Source organism: Lissotriton helveticus, chromosome 7, assembly GCF_964261635.1.
Source record: "Lissotriton helveticus chromosome 7, aLisHel1.1, whole genome shotgun sequence".
Taxonomy (NCBI): Eukaryota; Metazoa; Chordata; class Amphibia; order Caudata; family Salamandridae; genus Lissotriton; species Lissotriton helveticus.
In genome coordinates, this window is record NC_136068.1 from 713,798,800 (window position 1) to 713,825,394 (window position 26,595).

At 43.4% G+C, this 26,595-nt stretch overlaps 1 protein-coding gene across 2 annotated transcripts in view; it reads left to right on the top strand.

Annotated features, from left to right (window-relative positions):
• The window catches only part of DPYSL3 (dihydropyrimidinase like 3), a 375,973-nt gene that overhangs the window by 301,129 nt on the left and 48,249 nt on the right, over positions 1-26,595 (top strand). For both annotated transcript variants that reach the window (XM_078653034.1, XM_078653035.1), the window contains exons 8-9: positions 22,737-22,857; positions 24,718-24,874. In XM_078653034.1, the coding sequence (XP_078509160.1) occupies positions 22,737-22,857; positions 24,718-24,874 (278 nt within the window). The remainder of the gene's footprint in view (positions 1-22,736; positions 22,858-24,717; positions 24,875-26,595) is intronic.

The following is a 26,595-nucleotide window of genomic DNA, read 5'->3' on the forward strand; positions in this document are numbered from 1 at the left end:
TCATCCGGATCTTCATCTGCGGGCTGTTCTTCCGATCATCGATTTCTAGGGGCCTTGGGGTAAGCTAACCTGGCCTAGGTCACCGTCCTCAAGAAGGCAACCATCCTCTGCTACCAACTGAAAGGGCGAGATTTTGATCGATACCTTATATCTATTGATCCAAACCTCGATCTGGTCGACTGAACCTTTATTGCCTGTCTTGGAAGGAAACAGTACACCTATCTGCAAATTAGTTCACCCAAGAAAGGACTCTACTCTCAAAGATCACGGACAACTTCTAGGTTTCAAAAGTTTATTGTAAAGATATAATGAGCTGCAAATACAAGCATCTCAGAATGAGATTCACGAGGTACACAGGTCCAATTACATACATGTGCTCTCGAAAAGCCCTCAGACGAGCAACAGAAATCACTAACACAAGTTCTAAAAATAGCAAAGCTATCAGCATAGACGCATATCTCTCCTTCATTTAGGTTGGAGGAAAACAAACACAGGTTAGGCGTCCCTACCCTGTTCTAGATGGTATCCCTACTTAACCAAATCCCAACCTAACAAAGGTGTCAGCAATGAATGACCCCCAAGGGAAGTCACCCACTCTAAGTCTCTTGGTGAAAACCTAAAGTTCTCCAGTCATGACCCCTCACTGCCTACCCATCCGCTCTCTAAAGGGTCCTCAGGTCTCTGCTCTAACTCCACCCAGGGGTGCTGTCCCTAATACAAAACAATCAACAACATTTGAGACGCCCCTTGCGAAACGCCTCTCACGTGGTGCAACTTCAGGCTTTTTCCATGATGCTTTGTATTGGGCCTCAGACGTTAGAGTTGACCTTGCTTCTCAGTCTCTTCTCCGGCCCGCTGATACCCCTTAAACATTCCAGAACCCTCCTCCATGTCTGGGCCGTCTACTGAACAGACCTCTATTCATTCACTTATAATTGGATCCCCCCTTTCCAGTTGCAGACAGATATCTGCCGCCAAGAACCCAACTCTCATAGACTTCTAAAAAGGCTTGCAACATTTCTCAGCCCAGACATGTACGTATAAATCAATGCTAAAACATTTCAGGCCTACAATATTTCACATTATGATTATAGCATTCAATTTCTTCATTTAATTAAAGCATGTTAAAACTCTTATTCTATTATTTAGAAAACATTACTCTAAATCATGGCCCATTAATGCAATGACCAAAAACGTTAAAACAATCTGTGTCGTGAAAAGAAACACCTTCCCTTTTAGCTCCAGCTCTGGCCCTGAGGCCTACCACGTTCTGCGTTTTACCACAGACCATCTTATATGTTAACAGCTACACGACATAGATTCAAAATAATCACGTCTACTAAAATCATATAATGTCACACATTTCTGTATTAGTTCCACTTCTACTTAAATCTCTATATTAGCTATACATTTAGAATATAATTTCAGATACTATTAGCACTCATGGCATTTCTCTTCATGAATTATGCTCTCTATAGGTAAGTGTGATGTACTCATATATTTATATCAGTTTGCGCTCTCTCATGTTCTTTGGGTGTCATTTGTATTTCTATTAGGTTTTAGTGAGGAGGTATTAAATAGACCTTTTATCAGACTGTAGAAGGGCAAGTAGCTAATAATTGAGATCCAGTGTGTGTCCTTCGCTGTGTTTACTTTGCTGACACAACATCATAATTTCCGATTTGCGTGTTATCTTGTTAGTACTTGCTGCTCTTTTGATGCCTTAACATGTCACAAACATTCAGAGCTATTTACTACTAATCATTGTTGTGTATATATTTGTTTGACTTTACTGTCAAGATTTATGGTATTTTTTTAACAAATAAAAAATATTTACACACAGATTCTTCTTTAAAATTCAATGAAAGTACTTTCCCTCCATCAAAGTATATACTATACAATGTTTTGCTGTATCTGCCTTTAAAGTTCACCACTTACAACTCAAACTTTATTTTCTTTCTCCTTTACATAACACCCTTTTGGATGGTACAGCTTTAGTCTGCTAATGGAATCCTGCAAATGTATCTTTCTCCTGGCCTCCATACTATTGTAGCTTATATTGGTATTTACATTCTGGGAAAGCTGAGGGGACACAAAGTAGAGCACCTACTACTAAACACATTCCATAACAAAACAAAAATTTGATCTAACCAATTCCTTGTTTTAAAAAATGTTCACATGGAGGGAATGACTTCAAAGAGAGCATTCGACCCTGGCAGCACCCTCTTGAGGGCATGATGACTCACACCTGTACACTTCGCCATTGCCTGTGGCGCTGACATACTAAGCAGCACGTCTCCACAGGATGTCGCTCAATGCATGACACTTGAACCTCCTATTGTCTTTTCTCAATATTGCTACCCTAGGAACCATGTCCTAATATTGACCTGTGATGACTCCATTGACACTGTTATTGTTTGTATGTGTTTTTTTGTGAGCCATGATTATTGCCTACATTATTGTTTAGAACTATTATGGAAAATGTGACTGCGTCCGACTGTTTAGCAGCTTACAATGTCAAGAATGTTTCATGCTTCAATATGTTTTACACTGATATCAATACACAATAGATTTAAAAAAAGGGGGGCATGCAGCTGTCTTCTGAAAGATAGTCTACTTCCCTCAGAAGCTGCTCTTCATGGGGACAATTTCCCCTTTGCAAATCAGTTACCGCCCCAAGTTGGATATCGACATCTGATAAATAGTTTGAAACCACAAAGGTAGGGTCAAACTATTGATATATTTTAATGCGACTTGCAAATAGGAGGGACACATTCCTTTCCGGCCCTCTCCTATTTGTGATTTAGAGTGAGCCAGAACTACGTTTTTGACTCAAAAAGTAACGTTTGTATATTGGACCAGTACATTTTGCAGTTGCAAATGTGTGATTTTGCATATTGCTTGCTTGCAACTGCAAAATGCTTAGGTACTTTGAGATAATTGTGCTAGCTGCTGCTCAGCCCGACCCCAACAGAGCAGAGTCATCATTACATTAATTTAGATCAGTTAGTCCCAGCAGAGCTGTTGGTCGGCATTAATAAGACTTCCCTGCCACCATGGCTTCAGTCAGTTAGATGCTTGCCACTGCTCCACCAGTCACTTACTCTTATCAGTGATACAGAAGTGCATGAAATGAGAGAAAAATAGCCATTGATTCAGAGATTGATTCAATTCTGTTGGGAAAATGTGTGGCACATTTCGATAGTCTATGTTTCTGTTACAGAGGTTACTTTTTTGAATTTCATACCAGAATTTGTTATGACAGTACAAATGCTGCTGAGGTTCCCGGTAATGTAGACACTTGCACAGGCATTCAAGGCCCTTTCCTCGGTAACTATATGCTTACAGACATATACATCTCTGGAGTTCATCCTGGAATTCTTGAGTTTATAGTAAGAGCAAGTCTGCACTATTTTTACTAACATTCTGTCTAAACCAAAGTTCCTAAATATTGGGATTAGCATTGAGCAGAACGTAGCGTTTACCCCAAAGAGTTTGCTTTCTTGTGCAATTTGTAACAAACACTTTAAGAGCCACTCCACTTTAAGTCCGCCATTTTGTGAATATATGAACTAGAAATTGAGAATGTGCTTTAAAATAGTTGGAATTCATGGCAGCACAGTCAAAATTTCTGTAGAATAATATCACAAACTCAAACAAGTGTCTAATGTGAACCCAAGTGAACACTTGTTCTATTGATTCAGCTAAGAAATAATACATTTCTTCATGGAACACAAGAAACTCACTACAAATGTTTTTTAAATCCCTGAAAAGTAAAAATAAAGGGCCCCTTGTAATATAGTTGGTTAAAAAACTATGCCCCATGAACACACATGAACAATGTTCACACAAAATAAATGTCACAAACACCACACAGCGTAAATTAGATCCTAAAAATACAACGTACTATAATTATTACTTTCTTGTCTGTTGAACGAAGAGGCCATAATTTCAGGACTTATTACCATTAAGATGAACCTACTTTAAGAAGAATGGTGGCTCAACTTTGACTCTGCATGAAGTGCTACTGAGTAGCTACTAACAAAGAGAACCTGAGAAGAGGGGTTATATTAATCCACATAGCAAGTTTACATTTAAATGCACAAGTATGCCTATTGCTACAATAAAATAAGCTCAGTGGCACAGAATGGGGCTCGTTTGAAGAATTTGCTCTTCTTGATGTACCGCCTTCACTTGTGATAGTCTACTGGACTCTAAAATGGCATGCAAATATGGTATAGTTTGTAAGCTTTCTGAGTCAAAAGGGTCTGAAGAAATCATGTCACACTTCAAAAGCATGCAAACTGTTCCATCTTTGCATAAAGTTTTTGGTTAGTTAAATAATAGCAAACAAGATCCTTTGGTGTTGTTGTTGGACAGAACTAATAGGGAAGAATGTCAAAGATCTATCAACATTATGACACAGCACTTGTTCATATTGTAAGTTTTCTTCTTTAATAGGCGGTCTATTAGATCTTCTTTTCTAACTCTCTGGCACTTTGCATTCCCAGGATAGGAGGCTATAGTTAAACCGGGCCAGAGATATTTTAATTATCAGGAATTGTCCTGCAAGTGTTTGATTTAACACGATGGTCCACTTTAGCCACTAAGGAGAAGAATGGTGTTATCACAAGTTATAGAGAAACCAACTCGAAGCTGTGGGAACCTTTGGAAAGGTGCTGTCAATTAACATAACGCCCACTATAGCAGAGGCAATGGAAAGATAAAGTAAACAAGGTGGAAATCCTTGAACTTACAAGGGTAAACCAGCAACCACCCATGCAAGGTCAGATCTGGTGTAGTCTGCAACACTCTTAATTAATCGGACACCTAGATAATGAAAAATAAGGAGGAGATGCCTAACTTGTAGTTCATCTGGAGAGGTAAACTGGCTAAAGTTCATAGCAGCATTACTACACAAGGTGCCATGAACAATTGCATTTTTAAAATAAGATAGAATGATGAGCATAAAGGCATGTCACTGCAATGAATTAATAACAAATGAAGTTCTATAGGAAGCAGCTTTTGTGCCTTGTTTGATAAGTCATTAACGGGACTGGAGCAGTTGACCATGAAATGTACAGAAGTAAAAACAATCAGAACAACATGGCCTCACAGGTGAACACAGTCAGCTTCTCTTGCTTCTACTTACTACGCATCCTCAGAAAAAATCTTCAAATGGATCCCCAAGAGCACCAGCCGTACCGCCATTCTAGCCCTAGTTTTTATTAGACCCGACTATCGCAATGCACTCTATGCCGGAATCTCCAACCACCAACTCCACCTATTTCAGATCATCAAGAACACCACAGCCAGACTCATCCTGGAACTCATACATTGCACACACATCACACCACACCTCAGAGAACTCCACTGGTTACTGATTCACAAAGGCTGCCAATTTAAACTGTTCAGATTTGCGTACAAAGCACTATGCAACACTGGACCAGCATACCTCAATTGCCGCCTTCACTACCACCAACCCACCAGACACCTACTCTCTGCCTCACTCTATCTCGCACACACCCCCAGTATTCGTGAAAGTAGAACAGGTGGCCTAGCCTTCTCCTACATTGCACCCAAAGCATGGAATAGCCTCTCTGTACACATCAGGGCCTACTCCTCGCTTCTTGAATTCCGCAAGAGGCAAAAGACCTGGCTCTTTAACTAACTCCCAGAAGACGATCTACACACCTGCTCCAGTGCCTGGATACCCTTTGGGTGAGAAGTCGTGCTCTAAAAATTCAAACACAAACAGCATAACATAAAAGACATAAGATTAAGCTAGATGATGGACATGCGCATCAGAAATCCTATATTGCCTAAAAAGATGGCGAAAAGCTACTCCTCACTGCCAAAATATAAGAGCTAACAAATGGGACAAAAATATATTGAAAATTGTCCTAGCCCTAGAGATAGGGACATAGGGGTTTCCATTGATTTAAGATTTTTAAGGATTGGCTCATGAGTGTAACAGAAATATAGTTGTGGGGGTGAAGCTTGAAACTGAGTAGAGTGTGTGGTTTTAGAGCAATCAGAAAAATACAACGACAGTAAGAATACTTCTTTTTAGTGTCTTAGTATTGATGGTCATTTTATGGTGACATAGTGCAAGTGATTTGACTTGTGATAACTGTAAAGACCACTGTGTGTTGACAGCTGTAATTGAGGGTGCTTTTGAGAGGAATGTACAGTCAGCGATTAATAGTCTAAGTAGAAATCTTGTCGTTTTAATATACAGAGTATTCAGGACAAGAGTCAAGGAAGTCAGACACCAAGAATGCTGCAACATCCCAAACTAACTATTGTGAGACTCGTAGCCTTCCGTAACCTCTAAGTTTTTGATCCATGATCTGTCTTTCATCTCCATGTGAATGTATTTCAGAAGTGTGTTGATACTAACTTAGGAGAAAATATGTCACTGTTCTCTATTTAACAATCATCTACATGTATTAAATGTTAACAGCAGTCTCAGCTCATTAGCAAGACAGCTTTCCTTTTTGGTAGACAGTGCTACCTCATTTCAGTTAATGTTTTCTGGTTTGAGGATTGGCTTGTCCTATCTGTGAATGGCATCCTCAGATTGTCTTGTCATCTTCCCTTTCAGACTGGAACTTTTGCTATGTTAACAACCACATTTTCTTCAAGCTGTTTCTCCCTGTTGGCAGGTAGCTTGTCCTCATTGTCAGATGATCTTCCTTTACTAGCAGAACAGTTATCTAAACTGGCAGGCAGCTTTTACCTCATTGGAAGAACAATTTCTTTTATTAGCGGGTAATCACTACTCATTATCCAATAATCTTCCCCTGTTGGCAGGCATTTTCATTCAAGTCAGTCCATCTTCCTCATATTGACTGACAGTTTTTTGTTTTTGGCAAGTAGGTTACTAAAACTACAAGGTTGTCGTCCCCATTAGCAAGCTGAATTCACTCATTGGCAGGCTGTTTTTTCTGTTCGTAGACAACCTTTTCTCATTGACGGACATTCTTTCATCCCTGGAAAGCAGATTTTGCTCATTTTCACTTAGTCTTGCCTTATTGGCTGATTCTTTTGCCTTGTTGACAGGTAGTCTTCCATTTTTACTGACTGACTGTGAGAATATATAGCCTTGTGAGGAAGACAACGGAACAATAGATTCCAGCCGCGGCCCACGGCGATGCAAGGTGCACTACCAAATTTGTTTTTATTAATTAAATTGTTTACTTACCTGCAATTATCCATATGCCGGTTTTTAGCACCCTCCACCCTGCCCCTCCCCCTCCCCGCCTCTCTGCCCCACCGTAACTCCCTCCACGGGCCGCGGCTGATAGATTCAGTCGCCTGATTATCTTCTCCCAGTGCTTGAGCATTGCAAACAGAATATTTATATTAAAATGTTTGTTGGTTAGTGTGACTGTTGACATTAGCTGCTGCTTTACTATGAGGTTTCAGCGGACAAAGATGTGATAGTGATATAGGTGGTCCCCAGCTTGGGCACCGCCCTACCTACGCCTTAGTATACTTTAATATGCCAGTTATACTGGATGAGGAAGCCTCCCCCACATATTGCGGCATGCTTCATCATGGGATCCTCATCCCACAATGGTAAGATGAGACTACCAGGATGGACTGAACCTCAGTATGAGGGAGTTCTTTATAATATAACCACTGGATAAAGAAGGGCTCCAGATAGAATAAGGAAACACCATTCATCGTGGGTGTCTCCGGTATAACTTTAAAAAGTACACCAGGGTGGATAATACTTAGCCTAATTGACCAATTGACCTGTACTAAGCCAACGTGTTTCTGCCCATACTAGTGCCAAACAAGGGTCAGGGAAATTAGGGTACAGGAGATCCCTAATTCCTAAAGATACCTGGCACACACACACACACACACTTGTGTAAGAAAATAAATTGCCCATCTCCACGTAGGATATGAATAAGGATCCGAATTCTGGGGTTTTAGCACAACATGATCTAGTGGCAAATAGGTACCCCCTGAAGTCACACATTCATCAAGAGGTGGAATGGCACTGAAATCTATTGCACCTCCGTCATCCGTTATGGTATAGGGAAGTTTGACTACACTCAGCCATTCGGATTATACTGTCCTCGGCCCCCCCCCCCCCCTATTTATGCTCTTGGGACGTAATCACACCACACCCAATGTCTTCTTGGAGGAAATCACTTTTGGGCATCTTTCTTCCCTCTATGCTCCCACTTTCAACCTCTGCTTTGTTGCTGCTGACACTTTTATTCCTCCTCTTTCATTCTGATGGCCTATTTCATCCGTTGATCTCGTCTGTCACTTTGAATTGTTTAACATACAGTTAACATAGCCCTTTTACACTTCCAAAATCTAACTACTCCTCTAACTTGCTCAAAAAGATTACTGCTCCTTTCTGTTCATTCCCCTATCGTCCTGTGTTATTCTTCCAATCCAATCTATCTTTAACTCTGCAGTTCACCTTTTCCACAAGCTCCAATTCGTGAATCAATGACACCTAAACTTACACTTCTATGATGGCTTCCTTTTCCTGGCTCTCATAAATGTTGTCATCTCAATACTGTCTTCATCTGAGTTTGTGGCCTTGCTCCTACCTTTGACTCTTCTCTTGTATAATCTGCATCCTATTAGGCTTTGCCCAGCTTCCCAGCTCCTGCTCACCTCACTTCAGTCTAATGGTGCTTCCCCCCATTCCCGCTCTTTCACCCATCCTGCTCCTCAGCTCTGGTTTACTTTTCCCTCTTTATACACAGTACTCCCTCTTTTTGCACTTTCTATTCTCTAAATTGGAGTTCCTAGGTATTGACTCTTCCATCACCATTTACTGTTACTTTAGGCCTGCTCATATTAAGGCTAAGGATTCTATACCAGTTAAAGTATGTTATCACTATGGCGAACTCTCCATGAGACGTCAGAACGACTTGGTTGCCTCTATCTGCTTCAATACCCTGCGAAATGCTCCAGAAAGTCTTTAGATGGATCTTAACCAACACTGAATGTAGAACCGTCGTTCAAGCACTCTTCAACAGTTAACTTGTCCACAGGAGTGCCCAGTACGCCAGAACCACTACCCTCCTCCTCAATCACCTCCAAACACTCCAGAAGACTGGAGCAAGAATTATCCCGGACCTGCCCAGACAAACCCACATCACACCCCACCTCTGTAGACACTTCAAACTGCTCACACATGCCTACAAAGCCCTCTATAACATGGGACCAGAATACCAAAACAACTGTCTGACCTTCCACCAGCCCACCAGACACCTGCTGTCTGCTGCCCTGGTCCTCGCCACTCTCCCCCGCATTCATCGTACCCAAGCCGAAGGACACTCCTTCTCCCACCTCGCAGCCAAAGCCTGGAACAACCTCCCCGTCCACCTTCGAACATCTACCACCCTCAGCTGACTTCAGGAGTAGAATCAATACCTGGCTGTTCGAGTAGCTCCACCTCAACCAAGCACCTGGATACCCCTTGGGGTGATTAGCACACACTACATGTTCCGATTGATTGATTGGTATGGTGTGAAACATTATGCTATAGGATTAAATGATATCTTCATCAGTTGTGCTTTATGAGCATTCCTGTTGCACACTAACCATCTATTAGATTAGACATGGTGCACACCTGAGGCATGCTTCTCCACTACCAACACCCATCACAGGTCACACACTCCAACATCAAGCAGAGTACTGTCTGGCCCTCCCTATATATGCACAGTCATACATACATAATTGTCGCATAAACTACTGACAGCATTACAAACAACCAGCATATACTGACCTATAGGTAAAGGAGCAAGAAGAAACAACACATAGAAAATGAAACCATAAAATTGCCGAGTGTAACAGACGTATGATTTTAGGAGTAAAGTGGGAGATTTAGCAGGATTTATGGTATCAGAGCAGGCTGAAACTGAGGCAACCATAAGAATGAAGCTTCTATGCAATCATTTCATGGGGGTGTATTGTGAGTTTATTGACAGGATATGAGTGAGAAGCCCTGACAGCTTTGTCAAGCTACAAATAAGTGCAAATTCAAATAGAAGCGGAATTTTTAAAGTACAGACCTGACCTCTAGAGCCCATGAGGATTTTGGAGAAAAAGAGTCACCACATTTAGTTAAAAGACAAAATACTTTGAGAATCCCCAGTGAAAGTCTATTGCCTACACAAATTTGGCTTAGAACATAAGAGTATGGATTCAACCCAGATTCATCCCTGGAACCGGTGGGTGGGCCATGAGCTAATGGGAAGCAGAGGCAGGAAGCTGTCTCTTCTGATAAACATATAGATTACAGTAACCTATGATGTGAAGCCAGGGGACGATAACTGCTGGAGACGTCAATGTACAGCATGATCAAAATAAGCAAAGAAGGCACGGGTGTGCCAGAAAACAAGCTTGGATGTGGATCAGACACTGAAATGTAAGCATTTGTGGTTGGGTTGCGAAGGGTCAAGCTTTTGCCGACAAATTTGATGAAATTACAAGTGTTGCACATATCACACAGTCTTCATCCAGTTAACACATTTTGATGAGTTTCTCAATTTCAAATCCAAGAGAACATTTCTAACAAAAAAATGTGATTTTGTTGACAATATTTCTTGGCAAAGCATTTTTGTGCAAGATCATTTCCACTGAAGGTGGATTTCTCTCTAGTGTGAATGAGTGAATGAATAAAGAAAGGTTGTCTTGGTGCTTACAGATGAAACAATGAAAGGATAATTTTTATTATCAGAATACATGGGTTTTGAATTGTTTATGGAAATTAGTGAGGTACCCGATTGACAGTAAACTGAGGGGAAATGTATTCCAGTCTTTCGCAGTAACAGCTGAGAAAGCACAATCCTCATACTTCCTCTCAGGAACCTAGGAACCTTCAGGAATGATGGTGAGCAGGCACAGAGGATCCTTGAAGACTCATAACAGGGCTTCATATGCAAACTCATAGAGGTGGCAGAAGAGGCATAAAGAGCTTTACGGCTGAGCTATAGTTTCTTAAAATACATACATTTCAGATGGATGGAAATCATTGAGTGTCTTTGCAGACCATAAATAAGATGTCCACTGTCCTTAAGGCTTGTAAGTACCGCTTACCCTACAAGCATGATTTTCTTCTGAATTGTTTTCCATCATTCTGGTTTTTAAATCAGGAAATTTCCCAGTGCCCTATAGATTTAGGTCTTTATGTGGACTGCATTCGATTAATTTTCCATAGTACTTGGCTGCCTCAATCTTACCTGCATGGAGAGCTGATCAATTCCTGCTCAGCAGTAAAAATCTCACTTCTGTTTGTGATTAAGTAACAGACCACTAGCTTGATATCTTATGTTTAGCTGAAACAGGGTTTCATGATGACAGGTCTGATAACATAAACAATATAATTTCAGTGGATTATTCTATGTTGTCTGCCCACTGCTTAGAGATGTTAAACTGGGATGTGAACAGAGTAATTAACAGTGGCTGAGATTAATTCAAGCATTCCATAAGACTCCCATACCAGTGACAGAGGTAAAAAATCTAGGGGTATGGCTAGACTCCACCCTTAGCTTCTCTAGCCACACCAAAAAAGTGGCAGCCACATGCTTCGGCATTTTACGTGCCATCAGACCTATTCTGAAATTCTTTGATGTACCTACCAGGCAACTCATAATTCAGGCCTCCATTGGGTCTCGGCTGGACTACGCCAGCTCCCTCCTATTGGGGGCAAATCAGGCGGAAATCACCCGGATGCAGCGCATACAGAATGCTGCAGCCAGAGCCTTGGTTGGCCTACCTAGGTTCTGTTCAGTGAAGGAAACCATACGGAAGCTTCACTGGCTCCCAATGGCCCAAAGGATACAGTTCAAGACATTATGCCTATGCTTTAAAATCCTTAAACAGTCCACTCCCAAAATTCTGGAGAATTTACTTACCCCCCTATGTCCCTTCACGTTCCTTGAGGTCCAAGGGTCAAGGTCTGGTCACGGTCCCACGCTTTAAACGCTGCAGAGCCGGAGGGCGCTCCTTCCGCTACTTAGCGGCGATGCTCTGGAACTCTTTACCAGTCCATGTTCGGGCTATCGGCGACCTTCTTTTGTTCAGAAGGGCGCTCAAGACGCACTTTTTTCCACCTAGGATCTAATATTTGCCTAATTTCTGCTCTATACCTGCCACTGCTACCCTCCACTCCATCTGGTAGCTGGCTTATTGGCTGTCTTTGCGCCAGGATGCCCCTTTGCTGGGGCAGCTGCGCACGGTATAAATTATATTAACATAACGTAACATAACCATCCATCACAAATAAGGATTTCTGCTAGTCTGACCCATGATGTGTGACACTTGGCAGAGCTGTGATACTGCCACATCAGACTCATGCATCCTTCATCATTTGTTTCCTCCGGTACTCTTAGTTTCTCATTATACAGCATTTTCCACCAGTCTACCCTGGTCCCCTCCATCGCTCCTAGATTTCACCTTGCATACATATTCTTCTGCGCAAACGACTCTCTGTATGCATGTACACCTGTTCCTCGTCCTCCACAAAACATGTCCCTTGGTTTGCTTAGGTACAACCACACCTTGTTACCCTAAACTCGATATGCTTTTACTCTGGGTTCTTTGTACATTTGAGTTTTTGACACACATAAACCGTTGAAGGTGGTGGACTTCACAAACACTCCCTCGACTGGGGAATTTTAAAGATCCAAGTCTTGCTTTTGCAATCTACCCACTGGATTCGACTTCAAAGTCTGCTCTCTGGCAGTTCTTTGATAAACCGGCTGCTAGACATGGAAAGTTGGAACTCAAATGTGACTATTTTCTCCATCTGCCGAGGAAACTCACAGCCGTGCATGTTGTCCTCTGGATCCACCCACATACTGTGCCAATCAGACACCTCTCACCAACAGCCCAGGGTTCACTTCCCCCACTGATGCTTTCTCCACTCTGGACAGCAGGGCTGGAGGCATTCGGCTCTCCATATGAGCCAATACTCCGGTCTCCCATAAATGGTGGCCTGGTACATGCAGCAATTATACATCCCTGCTCAGTGACTGTGGACCTGACCTCATGATCAGAAAGAAGCCCCCGCCCTACAGTCACGCTGCTGGGCATGGCTTAGGACGCAGCACAGTGGACTACTAGAGCTGCAACTAGAGCTGCAGGACACTATCTGGAGTGATCAAGTGACCAGTAAGGTCATGAGGTCTTGAGGTCTCGAGAATGGTGATCCTCAAGAGGGATGGGAAGCTCTGTGAAGGCATGCATTGCCTTGCGTGTAAGTCTATTACACTGCCACTCAGGTGAAGGTTGACCTCTGTGTCGACCAATGAGGGAGATTTATGGAGGTAGGGGCTTGCCTTGCATTCACAATCGGTACAAAAGGGGGCGGTGATGGACGGAGCATCTGAACCAATCAAACACTCACACCCAGTCAAAAGATCTGGGTTTAATCCATCACCGTTCTTTAGCCCACTCTGCCACCCCAGTTCAGACATGGCTATATGCAAATCAGTCTGACCCTGTGCCTCATGGGAACAGTCCAGCCAGAGCTGCCAACCCATGCCTTCCCTGGACCGGAAACAAGCTTCCGAGGACCGGTTTCTGGCATTACAGCTGTCTTCAGCCCGGCTTGCTTGAATCCAGTGGCAAAGTGAGCAAGGGACTCACGTCTGAGCATACCCTGCCACACTTATGGCGGCCAAAAGCGGTACAAAAGGGGGTGGTGATGGACGGACCATCTGAACCAATCAAACACTCACACCCTGTCAAAAGATCTGGGTTTAATCCATCACCGTTCTTTAGCCCACTCCGCCACCCCAGTTCAGACATGGCTATATGCAAATCAGTCTGACCCTGTGCCTCATGGGAACAGTCCAGCCCAAACTGCCAAGCCATGCCTTCACTGGACCGGAAACAAGCTTCCGAGGACCGGTTTCTGGCATTACAGCCGTCTTCAGCCCGGCTTGCTTGAATCCAGTGGCAAAGTGAGCAAGGGACTAACGTCTGAGCATACCCTGACACACTTATGGCGGGCAAAAGCGGTACAAAAGGGGGTGGTGATGGACGGAGAATCTGAACCAATCAAACACTCACTCCCAGTCAAAAGATCTGGGTTTAATCCATCACCGTTCTTTAGCCCACTCTGCCACCCCAGTTCAGACATGGCTATATGCAATCAGTCTGACCCTGTGCCTCATGGGAACAGTCCAGCCCGAACTGCCAAGCCATGCCTCCCCTGGACCGGAAACAAGCTTCCGAGGACCGGTTTCTGGCATTACAGCCGTCTTCAGCCCGGCTTGCTTGAATCCAGTGGCAAAGTGAGCAAGGGACTCACGTCTGAGCATACCCTGCCACACTTATGGCGGCCAAAAGCGGTACAAAAGGGGGTGGTGATGGACGGAGCATCTGAACCAATCAAACACTCACACCCAGTCAAAAGATCTGGGTTTAATCCATCAAAGTTCTTTAGCCCACCCTGCCACCCCAGTTCAGACATGGCTATATGCAAATCAGTCTGACCCTGTGCCTCATGGGAACAGTCCAGCCCGAACTGCCAAGCCATGCCTTCCTGGACCGGAAACAAGCTTCCGAGGACCGGTTTCTGGCATTACAGCCGTCGTCAGCCCGGCTTGCTTGAATCCAGTGGCAAAGTGAGCAAGGGACTCACGTCTGAGCATACCCTGCCACACTTATGGCGGCCAAAAGCGGTACAAAAGGGGGTGGTGATGGACGGACCATCTGAACCAATCAAACACTCACACCCAGTCAAAAGATCTGGGTTTAATCCATCACCGTTCTTTAGCCCACTCCGCCACCCCAGTTCAGACATGGCTATATGCAAATCAGTCTGACCCTGTGCCTCATGGGAACAGTCCAGCCCAAACTGCCAAGCCATGCCTTCACTGGACCGGAAACAAGCTTCCGAGGACCGGTTTCTGGCATTACAGCCGTCTTCAGCCCGGCTTGCTTGAATCCAGTGGCAAAGTGAGCAAGGGACTAACGTCTGAGCATACCCTGACACACTTATGGCGGCCAAAAGCGGTACAAAAGGGGGTGGTGATGGACGGAGAATCTGAACCAATCAAACACTCACTCCCAGTCAAAAGATCTGGGTTTAATCCATCACCGTTCTTTAGCCCACTCTGCCACCCCAGTTCAGACATGGCTATATGCAATCAGTCTGACCCTGTGCCTCATGGGAACAGTCCAGCCCGAACTGCCAAGCCATGCCTCCCCTGGACCGGAAACAAGCTTCCGAGGACCGGTTTCTGGCATTACAGCCGTCTTCAGCCCGGCTTGCTTGAATCCAGTGGCAAAGTGAGCAAGGGACTCACGTCTGAGCATACCCTGCCACACTTATGGCGGCCAAAAGCGGTACAAAAGGGGGTGGTGATGGACGGAGCATCTGAACCAATCAAACACTCACACCCAGTCAAAAGATCTGGGTTTAATCCATCACCGTTCTTTAGCCCACCCTGCCACCCCAGTTCAGACATGGCTATATGCAAATCAGTCTGACCCTGTGCCTCATGGGAACAGTCCAGCCCGAACTGCCAAGCCATGCCTTCCTGGACCGGAAACAAGCTTCCGAGGACCGGTTTCTGGCATTACAGCCGTCGTCAGCCTGGCTTGCTTGAATCCAGTGGCAAAGTGAGCAAGGGACTCACGTCTGAACATACCCTGCCAACTTATGGCGAACAAAGCGGTACAGGTGGAACGGGTATGCTCAGACGTGAGTCCCGTGGCTCTCCATGCCACTGGAATCAAGGCTGATGAGGGCTGAAAGCCCGACACCGGTCCTGGGATGCGTGTTTCCAGTCCAGGGAGGACCTGGCTTAGCAGTTCGGGCTGGACTGTTCCCATGGGGCAAATGGGTCAAGACTGATTTGCATGTGGCTGGGTCCAAACTGGAATGGCATGGTGAGCAAAAAAACGATGGATTTAGGCCCAGATCTCTGTCTAGGGTGAATGTATGACATTGTTCTGCATTGTGTCCATCACCTGTTATTTTTGTATTTGTCACGCTCAGACGTGAGTCCCGTGCTCTCCATGCCATTGGAAACAAGCTATCCAGGCTGATGAGGGCTGAATGCCCGAAACCGGTCCTTGGATGCTTGTTTCCAGTCCAGGGAGGACCTGGCTTGGCAGTTCGGGCTGGACTGTTCCCATGGGGCACAGGGTCAAGACTGATTCGCATATAGCTGGGTTCAAACTGGAAAGGCATGGTGAGCAAAAAAACGATGGATTTAGGCCCAGATCCCTGTACTCCGGTGAATGTACGACATTGTTCTGCATTCTGTCCATCACCTGTTATTTTTGCTTTTGTCACCCCGAGTGGGACGGGTATGCTCAGACGTGAGTCCCGTGCTCTCCATGCCACTGGAATCAAGCTATCCAGGCTGATGAGGGCTGAAAGCCCGAAACCGGTCCTTGGATGCTTGTTTCCAGTCCAGGGAGGACCTGGCTTGGCAGTTCGGGCTGGACTGTTCCCATGGGGCACAGGGTCAAGACTGATTCGCATATAGCTGGGTTCAAACTGGAAAGGCATGGTGAGCAAAAAAACGATGGATTTAGGCCCAGATCTCTGTACTGGGGTGAATGTATGACATTGTTCTGCATTCTGTCCATCACCTGTTGTTTTTGCTTTTGTCACCCCGAGTGGGACGGGTATGCTCAGACGTGAGTCCCGTGCTCTCCATGCCACTGGAATCAAGCTATCCAGGCTGATGAGGGCTGAAAGCCCGAAACCGGTTCTTGGATGCTTGTTTCCAGTCCAGGGAGGACCTGGCCTTGCAGTTCGGGCTGGACTGTTCCCATGGGGCACAGGGTCAAGACTGATTCGCATATAGCTGGGTTCAAACTGGAAAGGCATGGTGAGCAAAAAAACGATGGATTTAGACCCAGATCTCTGTACTGGGGTGAATGTATGACATTGTTCTGCATTCTGTCCATCACCTGCTGTTTTTGCTTTTGTCACCCCGAGTGGGACAGGTATGCTCAGACGTGAGTCCCGTGCTCCCCATGCCACTGGAATCAAGCTATCCAGGCTGATGAGGGCTGAAAGCCCGAAACCGGTCCTTGGATGCTTGTTTCCACTCCAGGGAGGACCTGGTTTGGCAGTTCGGGCTGGACTGTTCCCATGGGGCACAGGGTCAAGACTGATTCGCATATAGTTGGGTTCAAACTGGAAAGGCATGGTGAGCAAAAAAACGATGGATTTAGGCCCAGATCTCTGTACTGGGGTGAATGTATGACATTGTTCTGCATTCTGTCCATCACCTATTGTTTTTGCTTGCATTCACAATGGGGACCATTTGGACATGTTGCATATATCATTGCAGTTTGTGTTGAAGTTCAAGGCATGGACGGAGCATCATTTCATAAGGACACAACTAGCAGCCCTGTGTGGCACTGGGCAGGACTGGTGGTGTCAGGCCAGCCCTGCCACAGAAGGGTTAAAATGTGTCCAAATTTCTCCAAGTTGTTGGTAAACTCCAAAACACCCAACTTAACTCTGTGTCCACTGTATTAATTAGAGCTCTCAGACTCTCTCTCTGACCCGGAGGCAGGCATTCCATACCCTGCAGGCGCCGTGGGTACACACTCAGGAGTCAGATGTGCCTGCTCGCTCAGACCTGACTGAAGAAGGCGATGTATTGAATTTTACTTTATCTAGATGCAAAAAAGTGGCTCCATTGCTATTAAGTTGGTTTCAGCACTCGGCAGGAACGTCAACTTTTTGCCTTTGGTGCATAATGATCTGTTCTCTGCGTCCTCCTTGGTTGCTCAGAGGTTATGGCTCGTAATTCTATGGCCAGCCTAGATGTATGGGACCGAAATTATGTCTCCGGGCCACTGCCAGCTGCCAAGGGGTTTTTCAGGACTTGCGACGCAGGGGCAACAACACCATGCCAACAATGAGACCACTTCAGCACAGTAGCTCATTAAAAAATATACCAAGCTGCCTGGTGCCGTCTGCAATCATCCTCTGCTGTGTGAGATAACCGTGGTCTGGGGTGCCTTGCTGGAATTTAAAATAGCGACTGAAGGCAAGCACCATCAGATCCACGTGAGGGCTGCAGACAGTGCCCCATCCGGATATCGAACGAGGTGTTGTTCTCCTTCACCGGACCACGCGTCGCTGACCACATGGTCTGCACAGAAAGCCTGTAAAGCCGCTTAGCAGTGGGCCGATTGATGTAAGTCCCGCCCTGACTTTACTGTAAAGCAAAACATCATGAAATCGCCAGTGCTCACCCCGCCCAGCAGGCCTGCTGAAATCTGTGTCATGTGTGCAGCAGCTCTGCACAGCGCACTAGTCACTATGCCAAAGTAAGTCAAAAGCGATCTGGATGCTTTTGTGACATGTAGTCAGCCTTGTTGGATGCCTCGTATCAGGTGGTCCCTGGATTGCTGTTATGTGTGACTAATACATTTAGTGCGGTGATGCGAACACCAGTACTAATTTTACTTTGTCAGTTTTAAATTAGTAGTCTGCCCAACTCAAAATCGGACTGAGGGATCTTGAATTTGGCGGCCAGGATAATCTGTCACTGTTGCAACAAAATACTTGTCCGCCAAATTCTAAATTAGCCTCAGAGGCCCACCTAAAGCAAATACATACTGACTCTGATCCTCATGGGAACAGTCCATCCCATACCTTGGTCATCTCACACATTCGCCCTGTGGCTTTTTCAGTTAGAAACTTTGAGATTTACACCCCCTTAATCTCACTGATGCCCCTCATTGCATTCGTGTCAGTAGCAGAGGTTCCTTTTGAATTCAAACTTGCATTTGTCACCACCCCTGTTGAAGAAAGTCCTTCCAGACCTTAATGTTTTGGCCAATTACTACCCTATATTTCAGCTGCTTTACCAAGCTAAACTACTGGAGAAACAGTCATTCGTCAGACTTCGGTTTTTGTCGAGTCCTATAATCAGCTGCATTCTCTCCAAGTTATTTTTTGCTCAGGAGACATCACAGAGGTAGTGGCGATCTCAACATTACACGATTTGCAGTGGTACCCAGATGCCAGCCTTTCTGCAGCACTGATTTTATTGGACCTCTCAGTGGCCTTTGATACAATTAATGATCAAATATTATTAGGCTGTCTAAGAGATATCGTCGTCGAAGGCCAAATCTAATTCTAGTTTAAAGGAACATTTGATGTCTTTGCTGGAGCTTACTGCTCCATATTTCACACACTATCTTGTAGGTTCCTGCAGGGATCAATGTTGTCCTCTCTGCTCCTCAGCCTGTACATGGCCTCCCCTGCCCAGCTGATCCAAACATAATCACTGGCATCCCTTCTTACCGTGAAGGAGTACATTATTTTTAAATCACTCAGCCTAGTCCATAAAGCTGATTACACTTCTAAATTATCTTTCCTGGAAAACTGTTTCATCTTTTTTTTTTTTTTTTGCTTAAATGTCATTTACAATCGAGAAACCTTGCTCTTCTCTTTTTTGGTCCTACGTTTTAAACAGTCCTTGCTGAGAGGCCAAACGTTCTCTATTTCACCTGCCCAGCATTGGAAAAAATTATGCACATCTTTGAAAAAAGCTGAATTTTATCAGGTTTAGGAATACCCTCAAAACCTGGCTCTTCCTGAAAACATCATGAATTATGAAGCGATGTAGGGGCATACTTACATACATTTGTGAAAGGTAAACAACATAAATGCTCCATATCTACTAACAAAAGCACATTTCTGCTGTTTCCTAGTGCGGGTGCACTGTGGGCTGCTTAGTGCCAACACAAGCACCCTTGCACCATGGTACAAGGATGCCTGTGATAATGGCAGGATTGTTTCTTCACAAAACAATCCGTAAAGGGATTTTCCTCTACTGTCCTTGCTGCAGAAGGCACCACGCCAAAAAGGAAGTAACAATCTATGTGTTAGAGTTGTGCCACAAAGTGATGCAACCCTGATACAAAATCTTAGTAGATCTGCACCGAAGTCTCTAGCATTTCTTGTTGTCTCTGTTTCTTACCTTCGTATATTGTTTTAGCTCGAGGATATCCTTAATTCTGGGTGACAGTCACACTCATAATAAATACACTCATAAAAAAAACACAGAATCCTGATTGCTGAGGGTTAAAAATATGTTTTGCTTCAACCAACAAGGAAAGCTGTTGATTCACTATGCGTTTCGCCATTTTCGTAGGAAATGGTAAAAGCAATAACATAACATTGGGGTCCTCAGTAAATAAAGGAAAATGAAAACCTTTACCCAGGCAATAAGCACAGAGCTTTACCCAAGAGAGGTACTGCAACGAGTGGTCAAAACAGGAAAAACTGTTATCTTCAATGTACATGGATCAAGAGGGAAGCAAGAAGAGATAAGCTTGAGATTAGAAAGAATAGCTGCAACATGCAATAAATTAAAAGACGCTGAAGAAGCCCTGTTAATCCCTGTGATATCAAACGGGTGGGTTTTGGCCAGAGATGAGGAGGAAGTCGAAGAGATGGTTTTGAAAATATTTTCTGTATAATAAATGAAAAAATCCAACAGTCTAGAGCAGAGATTTACTGACGGTAGAATTACTGGCCGCATGACCATTGCAGATGGAGATGATCTCTTTAATAGGGTTACCGATATGTGGACTAACAGGGACTGGCACTATTTGTCAGAGAAGTTTCTTGTATTTGCAAATCATTTCTCTATAGTGGAGTGTAGATGGTCCGACAGCAGCTCTAAAAGCTTTTACTGCACATTTAGCAGCTTCTACATCTTCAGCACACTAAGCGGCAGACGATGCATCTCTGGGAAATTTGAGACATTTTAAAAGGACAGAAGTATCATGTGCTGCTGTGATCCAGATATTGAACGATTCAGCAAAAGAACTGATGTCATCTTCTAGGATTTAGACAATATCTTGCAAACATCTTGACTCCTCCGAGTCTCTCTCCGGGGCTGATATGTGTCTGAGATTATTAGCCCTGATGAGAAGATTTGTGAGTGAAGCCGTAAGGTTTTTTATTTATTTGTATTTATTTATTTAATGCGATTTTCTATAGCGCGAACATTACCAAAGGTGTCAGAGCGCTTTACAAAAGAACCAGCTGTGATACATAAGGATTTAGGATTACATGAGTTACATAAAAGATACAAACATAAAAAAATTGCAAATGTATAAGTTGTAAAGTCACACAGGGAAGAGATACAAATAGAAAAAATTGCAAATGTACAAGTTGTAAAGTCACTCAAGGAAGAGATACAAATGGATGAACTCTAAGAATCACATAGGAATGGTAGTTCTTACTCTCCTTTCAGACATTCACTTTGTCTTGGACTGGGTACCCAGATCTTGGCTTTGTAAGAGGGGTGTAAGAAATCGAACTGTCACAAGTAAAAATGACTTACACAGTGCTATTGAGCTGCCCTATATTACTGATAATCTGGTTTTTTGTATTGTGACAGACGCTCATTTTGCCTAAATTATCTGTTATACATTGTCAGTTTTCAGCCCTGTCCCTCAAAACATGTTGAATGCTTTTAAATAGAAAATGAACCTGTGACTCACTTTTAAGTGTAAAATGCCTTTCACAGGTACTAAACATTTTTTTTAACTCTGACCGAGATACTGCAGGAAGGGAATTTACCCTCTTTTCTCAAACATTCTGAGATGCTCTTAAACAGTACTTAATTTGTAAAAGAATACATGCCGGGGCTCAAAGTTTTTCCTAAAAGGCCTCCACTGACACAGCTGAATATCAGGGTTTCCAAATACCAAAGCTGTCTAGTTTTTAGGCCACCTGATGACATTCCATCCACACTCTCACCCTTTGTCTCACTCTTCCATGTTGATTTTCATCCCTTCTTTAGCCACTGCTTGCCCATCTTTCTCCTCATCTTCTTTTGCTCATTTCTGTCTTCTTCTTTCTTGTACTGGGTCTAATGATAGAAAATAAGCTCCAGTCTCCAAAAATGAGTGCCAGTGGGCCCCACCAGCAACTACCGGCTAAAATGTAGTACTGCTCTGATAACGAACTGAGTGAGACTACCAAAGAGCTTCAGCATTTTGTCAATGGTACTAAGCACTATATAAATACTAATACAGTATCATATAATATAATATAATGTGATGTGATGTGAGGTTATATAATATGATATAATATAATATGATGTGATACAATATAATATAATATAATATGAACCACTAAGATCCTGAAAAATGATCAGTGAAGGTGGAAGTAGAAGTAATATTCAAAGAGAATTGTAGTTGACACAGCTGAAGAGCAAAAATGAGGCCTGCATAGATTTATGAAAAATACCACTAAACATTGAACAGTCTCTCACTGGTCTCTCCCTCTTAACACGTGGATAGAATTTCATAGCCCTTTTGGCATGCTTAAACTTTTGAAGATCTTTGAAAGATATATGCACAAGGGGAAACTTGCGAGTCAATCAGGGAAGCACTTCCAAGTTTATAGAAATCCATAAATAATTGATCAAACACATTGCAGATGTGGAATTTATATTCCAGTAACATCTGGAGTATCTCTGAGAAGTCTATTTCCTTGATATGTGGCACTGTTTCGATGTGAGAATATTCTTTTTTGCTGAAAGGAAATGACAAAATATCCTGCTTCTATACATAGCAACAGAATATGTAGTCCACACAACCTCTTCAGTCTAACATGCCCCTTAGGGTGACCTACAAATCCTATAAGGTCTCCAGCTATACCTTCCATGGTTTCTATTGTTAACTGCAACACCTCCACTGGGAGGCAACTCGATTTAATTGTTTTGTATTTATTGCAGCTTGAGGCCGAAGCCGTTTTCCGTGCCATCACAATCGCAAGCCAAACTAACTGCCCCCTTTATGTGACCAAAGTGATGAGTAAAAGTGCCGTCGACATCATCTCCCAAGCCAGGAAAAAAGGTAGGGACTCTAGTCCAGATTTTAATGCCCTTAAAAACTCTGCATACACAGGCACTGATGCTTCAAGAAAAGTAACAACATTTACAGAATTTTGTATAGATTATTATCCCAACCATGGGCTGTGTTATGAAAAGAGTCCATGGGTTCAATGGCCATGTGCACCCATTTTCCCTGCGCCCAGTGCACTTTGGTATTACAGAAGAGAGCACACACACTTACGCTGTCCGTTCTTTAATGCAGAGAGCCCTATCAACATCTTAAAGGGGTGTTCCCTCTTTTGCATGGGGACATGGCCACATGCTAATTAGTGAAACACTTCATGTCTGCGTCCATGCTGTATAATGAATGTGGCTGCAGAGGCAAGGAAGCTGTCTGGAGGTGTCACAAACAGGTGGCATAAAGTCAGTGCTACCCCTGAGGGCATCCTCTGAAAGGTGGCAATGGGGCTCCCATGGACTCCCCAGATATTTCCGTGGGGGCGGGGTAGTCAGGCATTGCACCCACCTGCAGGGAGATTTTTGCCCCTCTAGAAAATGGAGGATGAGTGCTACATGTGCTGAGGAAGAATATTTGAAGCAGCTGGTCCATTTTTAACTAATGTGGTGCTCTTATGGCACAGTCAAGTTTGTGACTGCCCTGGGGGCAGTGCATTATCAGTGATAGGCTGCCCTGCCCCTGCGTGTGCCCAGCACTCCTAGTTACCCTTAGGTTCATCCTCAGTGCACTACAACCTCTTTCAAAATATATGCAGAACGCTCCACTGTGAGAAGCAAGCCAGACCAATGTAGACCATAAGAGCAGACCTGGCAGTCACGGATCAAAACCTTTATTTCATTTTTATATCCAATAATGTCTATATTTCAGTTTTGTACGGCAACTTCAAGGTCCCCTTCTGGCTCAGTGGGGGTACAGAAGAGTTCTTGCTTTCTAGTAGTGCAGAGAACATGACGAGCCGTACTGGATAAAAAAAACTGTTCTGCTCTTTGCTGGAAGCACCATTTCATGTGAGGGTAAAGCAGCAGCCATGCTTGGCTAACATTACTCACACTATTAATTAGTAGAACTACCTATGGAATTCTGGGTTCCACTGCCACATCTATGTTTAGATTAAGGTAATTGGGAAAGACTGTATTTACCTCACAGTCAGTCCCATAACTCGAAAGGCAGCTGCATGTGTATGAGCAGTAAAAGCCATCATCTTGCTGAGAGTAGCTTCCCCTCTCCATGAGCGCAGCATGCATGCTCTTCTTTCCCATGGCCAAAGCAACAATAGCACACATAATAGCATCTTAAGTTACTGGTGTGAAACAGCAACGCTTAATAAACACAGAGTATTGCCATTGGTGTCTGACACTTGGGTGTGCTGTATCTGAATTTGAAATATCATGACTCTACACCACTCAATTATATAGCAAGAGGCTTTAAAAATGAAATTGGTTCTCTTTTCAGACATGCCTTTGTTTCACCTTCCTATGACTGTCCAAATTATATTTTCCCTGTAATGTTGTCCTGCACTGATTCTCAGTCTTCCAATTGGAGTTGGTGATCGCATCAGTGCATCCCCAAACGGGAAGCCAAAGCTGGATTGTAATGATAACACAGTACCTTAAAAGACTACTTATAGCAAGGCAAAATGCTAAAATACTAATATTAATAAGAGAATACTTGAGGAATAGTCCACTAAGTGGCCACAGAGGTTAGCCTGGCAAAGTTATTACATTTATCTTGGGCAAGTTTTACTCAGTTTGTTAGTTAGCGTTAACATTTTATCACTTTTCCTCCTATAGCGGTTCCTATGATTGGCAGTTTACACAACCATACACCGAAGTACTTTTGCTAAACTTCTACCTCTTCCCACAGGCAGTGTTGTATATGGAGAACCAATCACAGCCAGCCTGGGAACTGACGGGACACACTATTGGAGCAAGAACTGGGCCAAAGCAGCTGCATTTGTGACCTCCCCACCATTAAGTCCAGATGAAACGACTCCAGACTACATCAATTCTCTGTTGGCCAGGTGGGTAGATGTCTCCTTACTTCTGAGGTTGAACAGGAGCAGAGAGACATATCATTATGTTGATATGGTATCTGCTCATTGTGTTTTTATTCTTAAAAAAATGCTGATTAGTGAAGCAGGGATATTTCATGCAGGTTAATCAGTAGACAGGGTAAAACAAAAGCAAAATTCAAGAAATATGTAATTCCAGTAACAAAGAGCACTGAACAAATGAATACCAAATATGTGACCATCCCACTTCAGGATAGTTAAGAGGAGATGTGCTGAAACGAATGCGCTAAATGGGGTGTTTTCCAAATATATTACCAAAAAACAGTTGAGATTTTGCAGGCACTTCTCAAGAGAAGCTCAGAAGAGATTTCTGGGCTTTAGCTCTTGCACAGTGTCCGGCAGCATTGTGGATCTATTAATGCAAATCTCCCACGCCTCTATGAACAAAGGTCTGCAGTCATATTTAGAATAGAGGGACTGCATGGCATGCTTCTTTGCAGAACTATACTTCCATGTTAACTGAGGCAAGTTCAGTTAATTATACAGTGTAATCATATGTACAACCATATAAGTTACCCACAATTATCGATATGTTTTTGTCTGCTTCGTATAAACTTCATTTTTGGCTTGATAACATTGCAGGCACAACCGCACCATTGTATCCCGATTTACAGTGGCCTAACTAGCACATTTACAATTCATAAAATGTTTAAACCAGCAAAGAAAAATTGTAGATAATGAAAGTGTAGTAATGAAGTCCAGTAGACGAGAGGTAGTTTCAGTAGATTTATTAAGTCTTGGTTACAGGTTGTGAAGTTAATGTGAAGCACCAGGAGCAGTCTGCCTGCTGCTCAGCCCATACTCCAACTGTCACACTTCAGTTCCCAGGCATCCAAACATTCCAACTATCATCCCCACACCAACATGCCACGCAGCACATTCACACTGGGTTATGCAGCTAGGCAGTAAGTAACACAATAATTACAATGCAGGCTACTACATATCCTCCCTCCTTCCACAACACAAAAATGAAACCACAAATTAGAATAAGGTTCTAACAAGAAAAAACCAAGAAAGAGAAATATGCAACATTAAAGAAAGGGCAAGAAGGAATGCAACCCCAAAACTGGAAGAAACAGTATAGATACAATGAATAACCACCATGAGCAAGATAGGAAAAGATAAAGAAGATGCACAAGAAAAATACAAGAGAAAATGAAGTTAAAGGAATAGAAGGAAGTACAAGACAAAGAAATGCATAGAAAATATGCATAAGGAATAAAGCATAGAGGATATGTGTAGAAAAATATACTATATATATATTCTCCTCCTCTATAAATGTTATAAAGCATAGTAGAAATGGGTAAAGGGCACCTGAAAGAACGTCCCCAAAACATGGGTGAGTTTAGGGGAAAATAAAAGATTGTTGACTCCTACCCATACAGCCACTCACGAGCTAGGAGACGAAAACAACACGTGTGGCACAAGGTGACTACACACCGTTAAACAAATGTGCAACACAAGGTGACTCACACACACAGTTTAACAAATAAAATGATACATATAGCATAAGGTGACTTACACACCATACAACAAACGTGTGGCACTAGGTGACTTACACACCGTTTAACAAATAAATGTATGCGTGTAGCATAGGGTGGCTTATACACCGTACGACAAATGTGCAGCACAGGGTGACTTACACACTTTATAACAAATAAATGAATAAG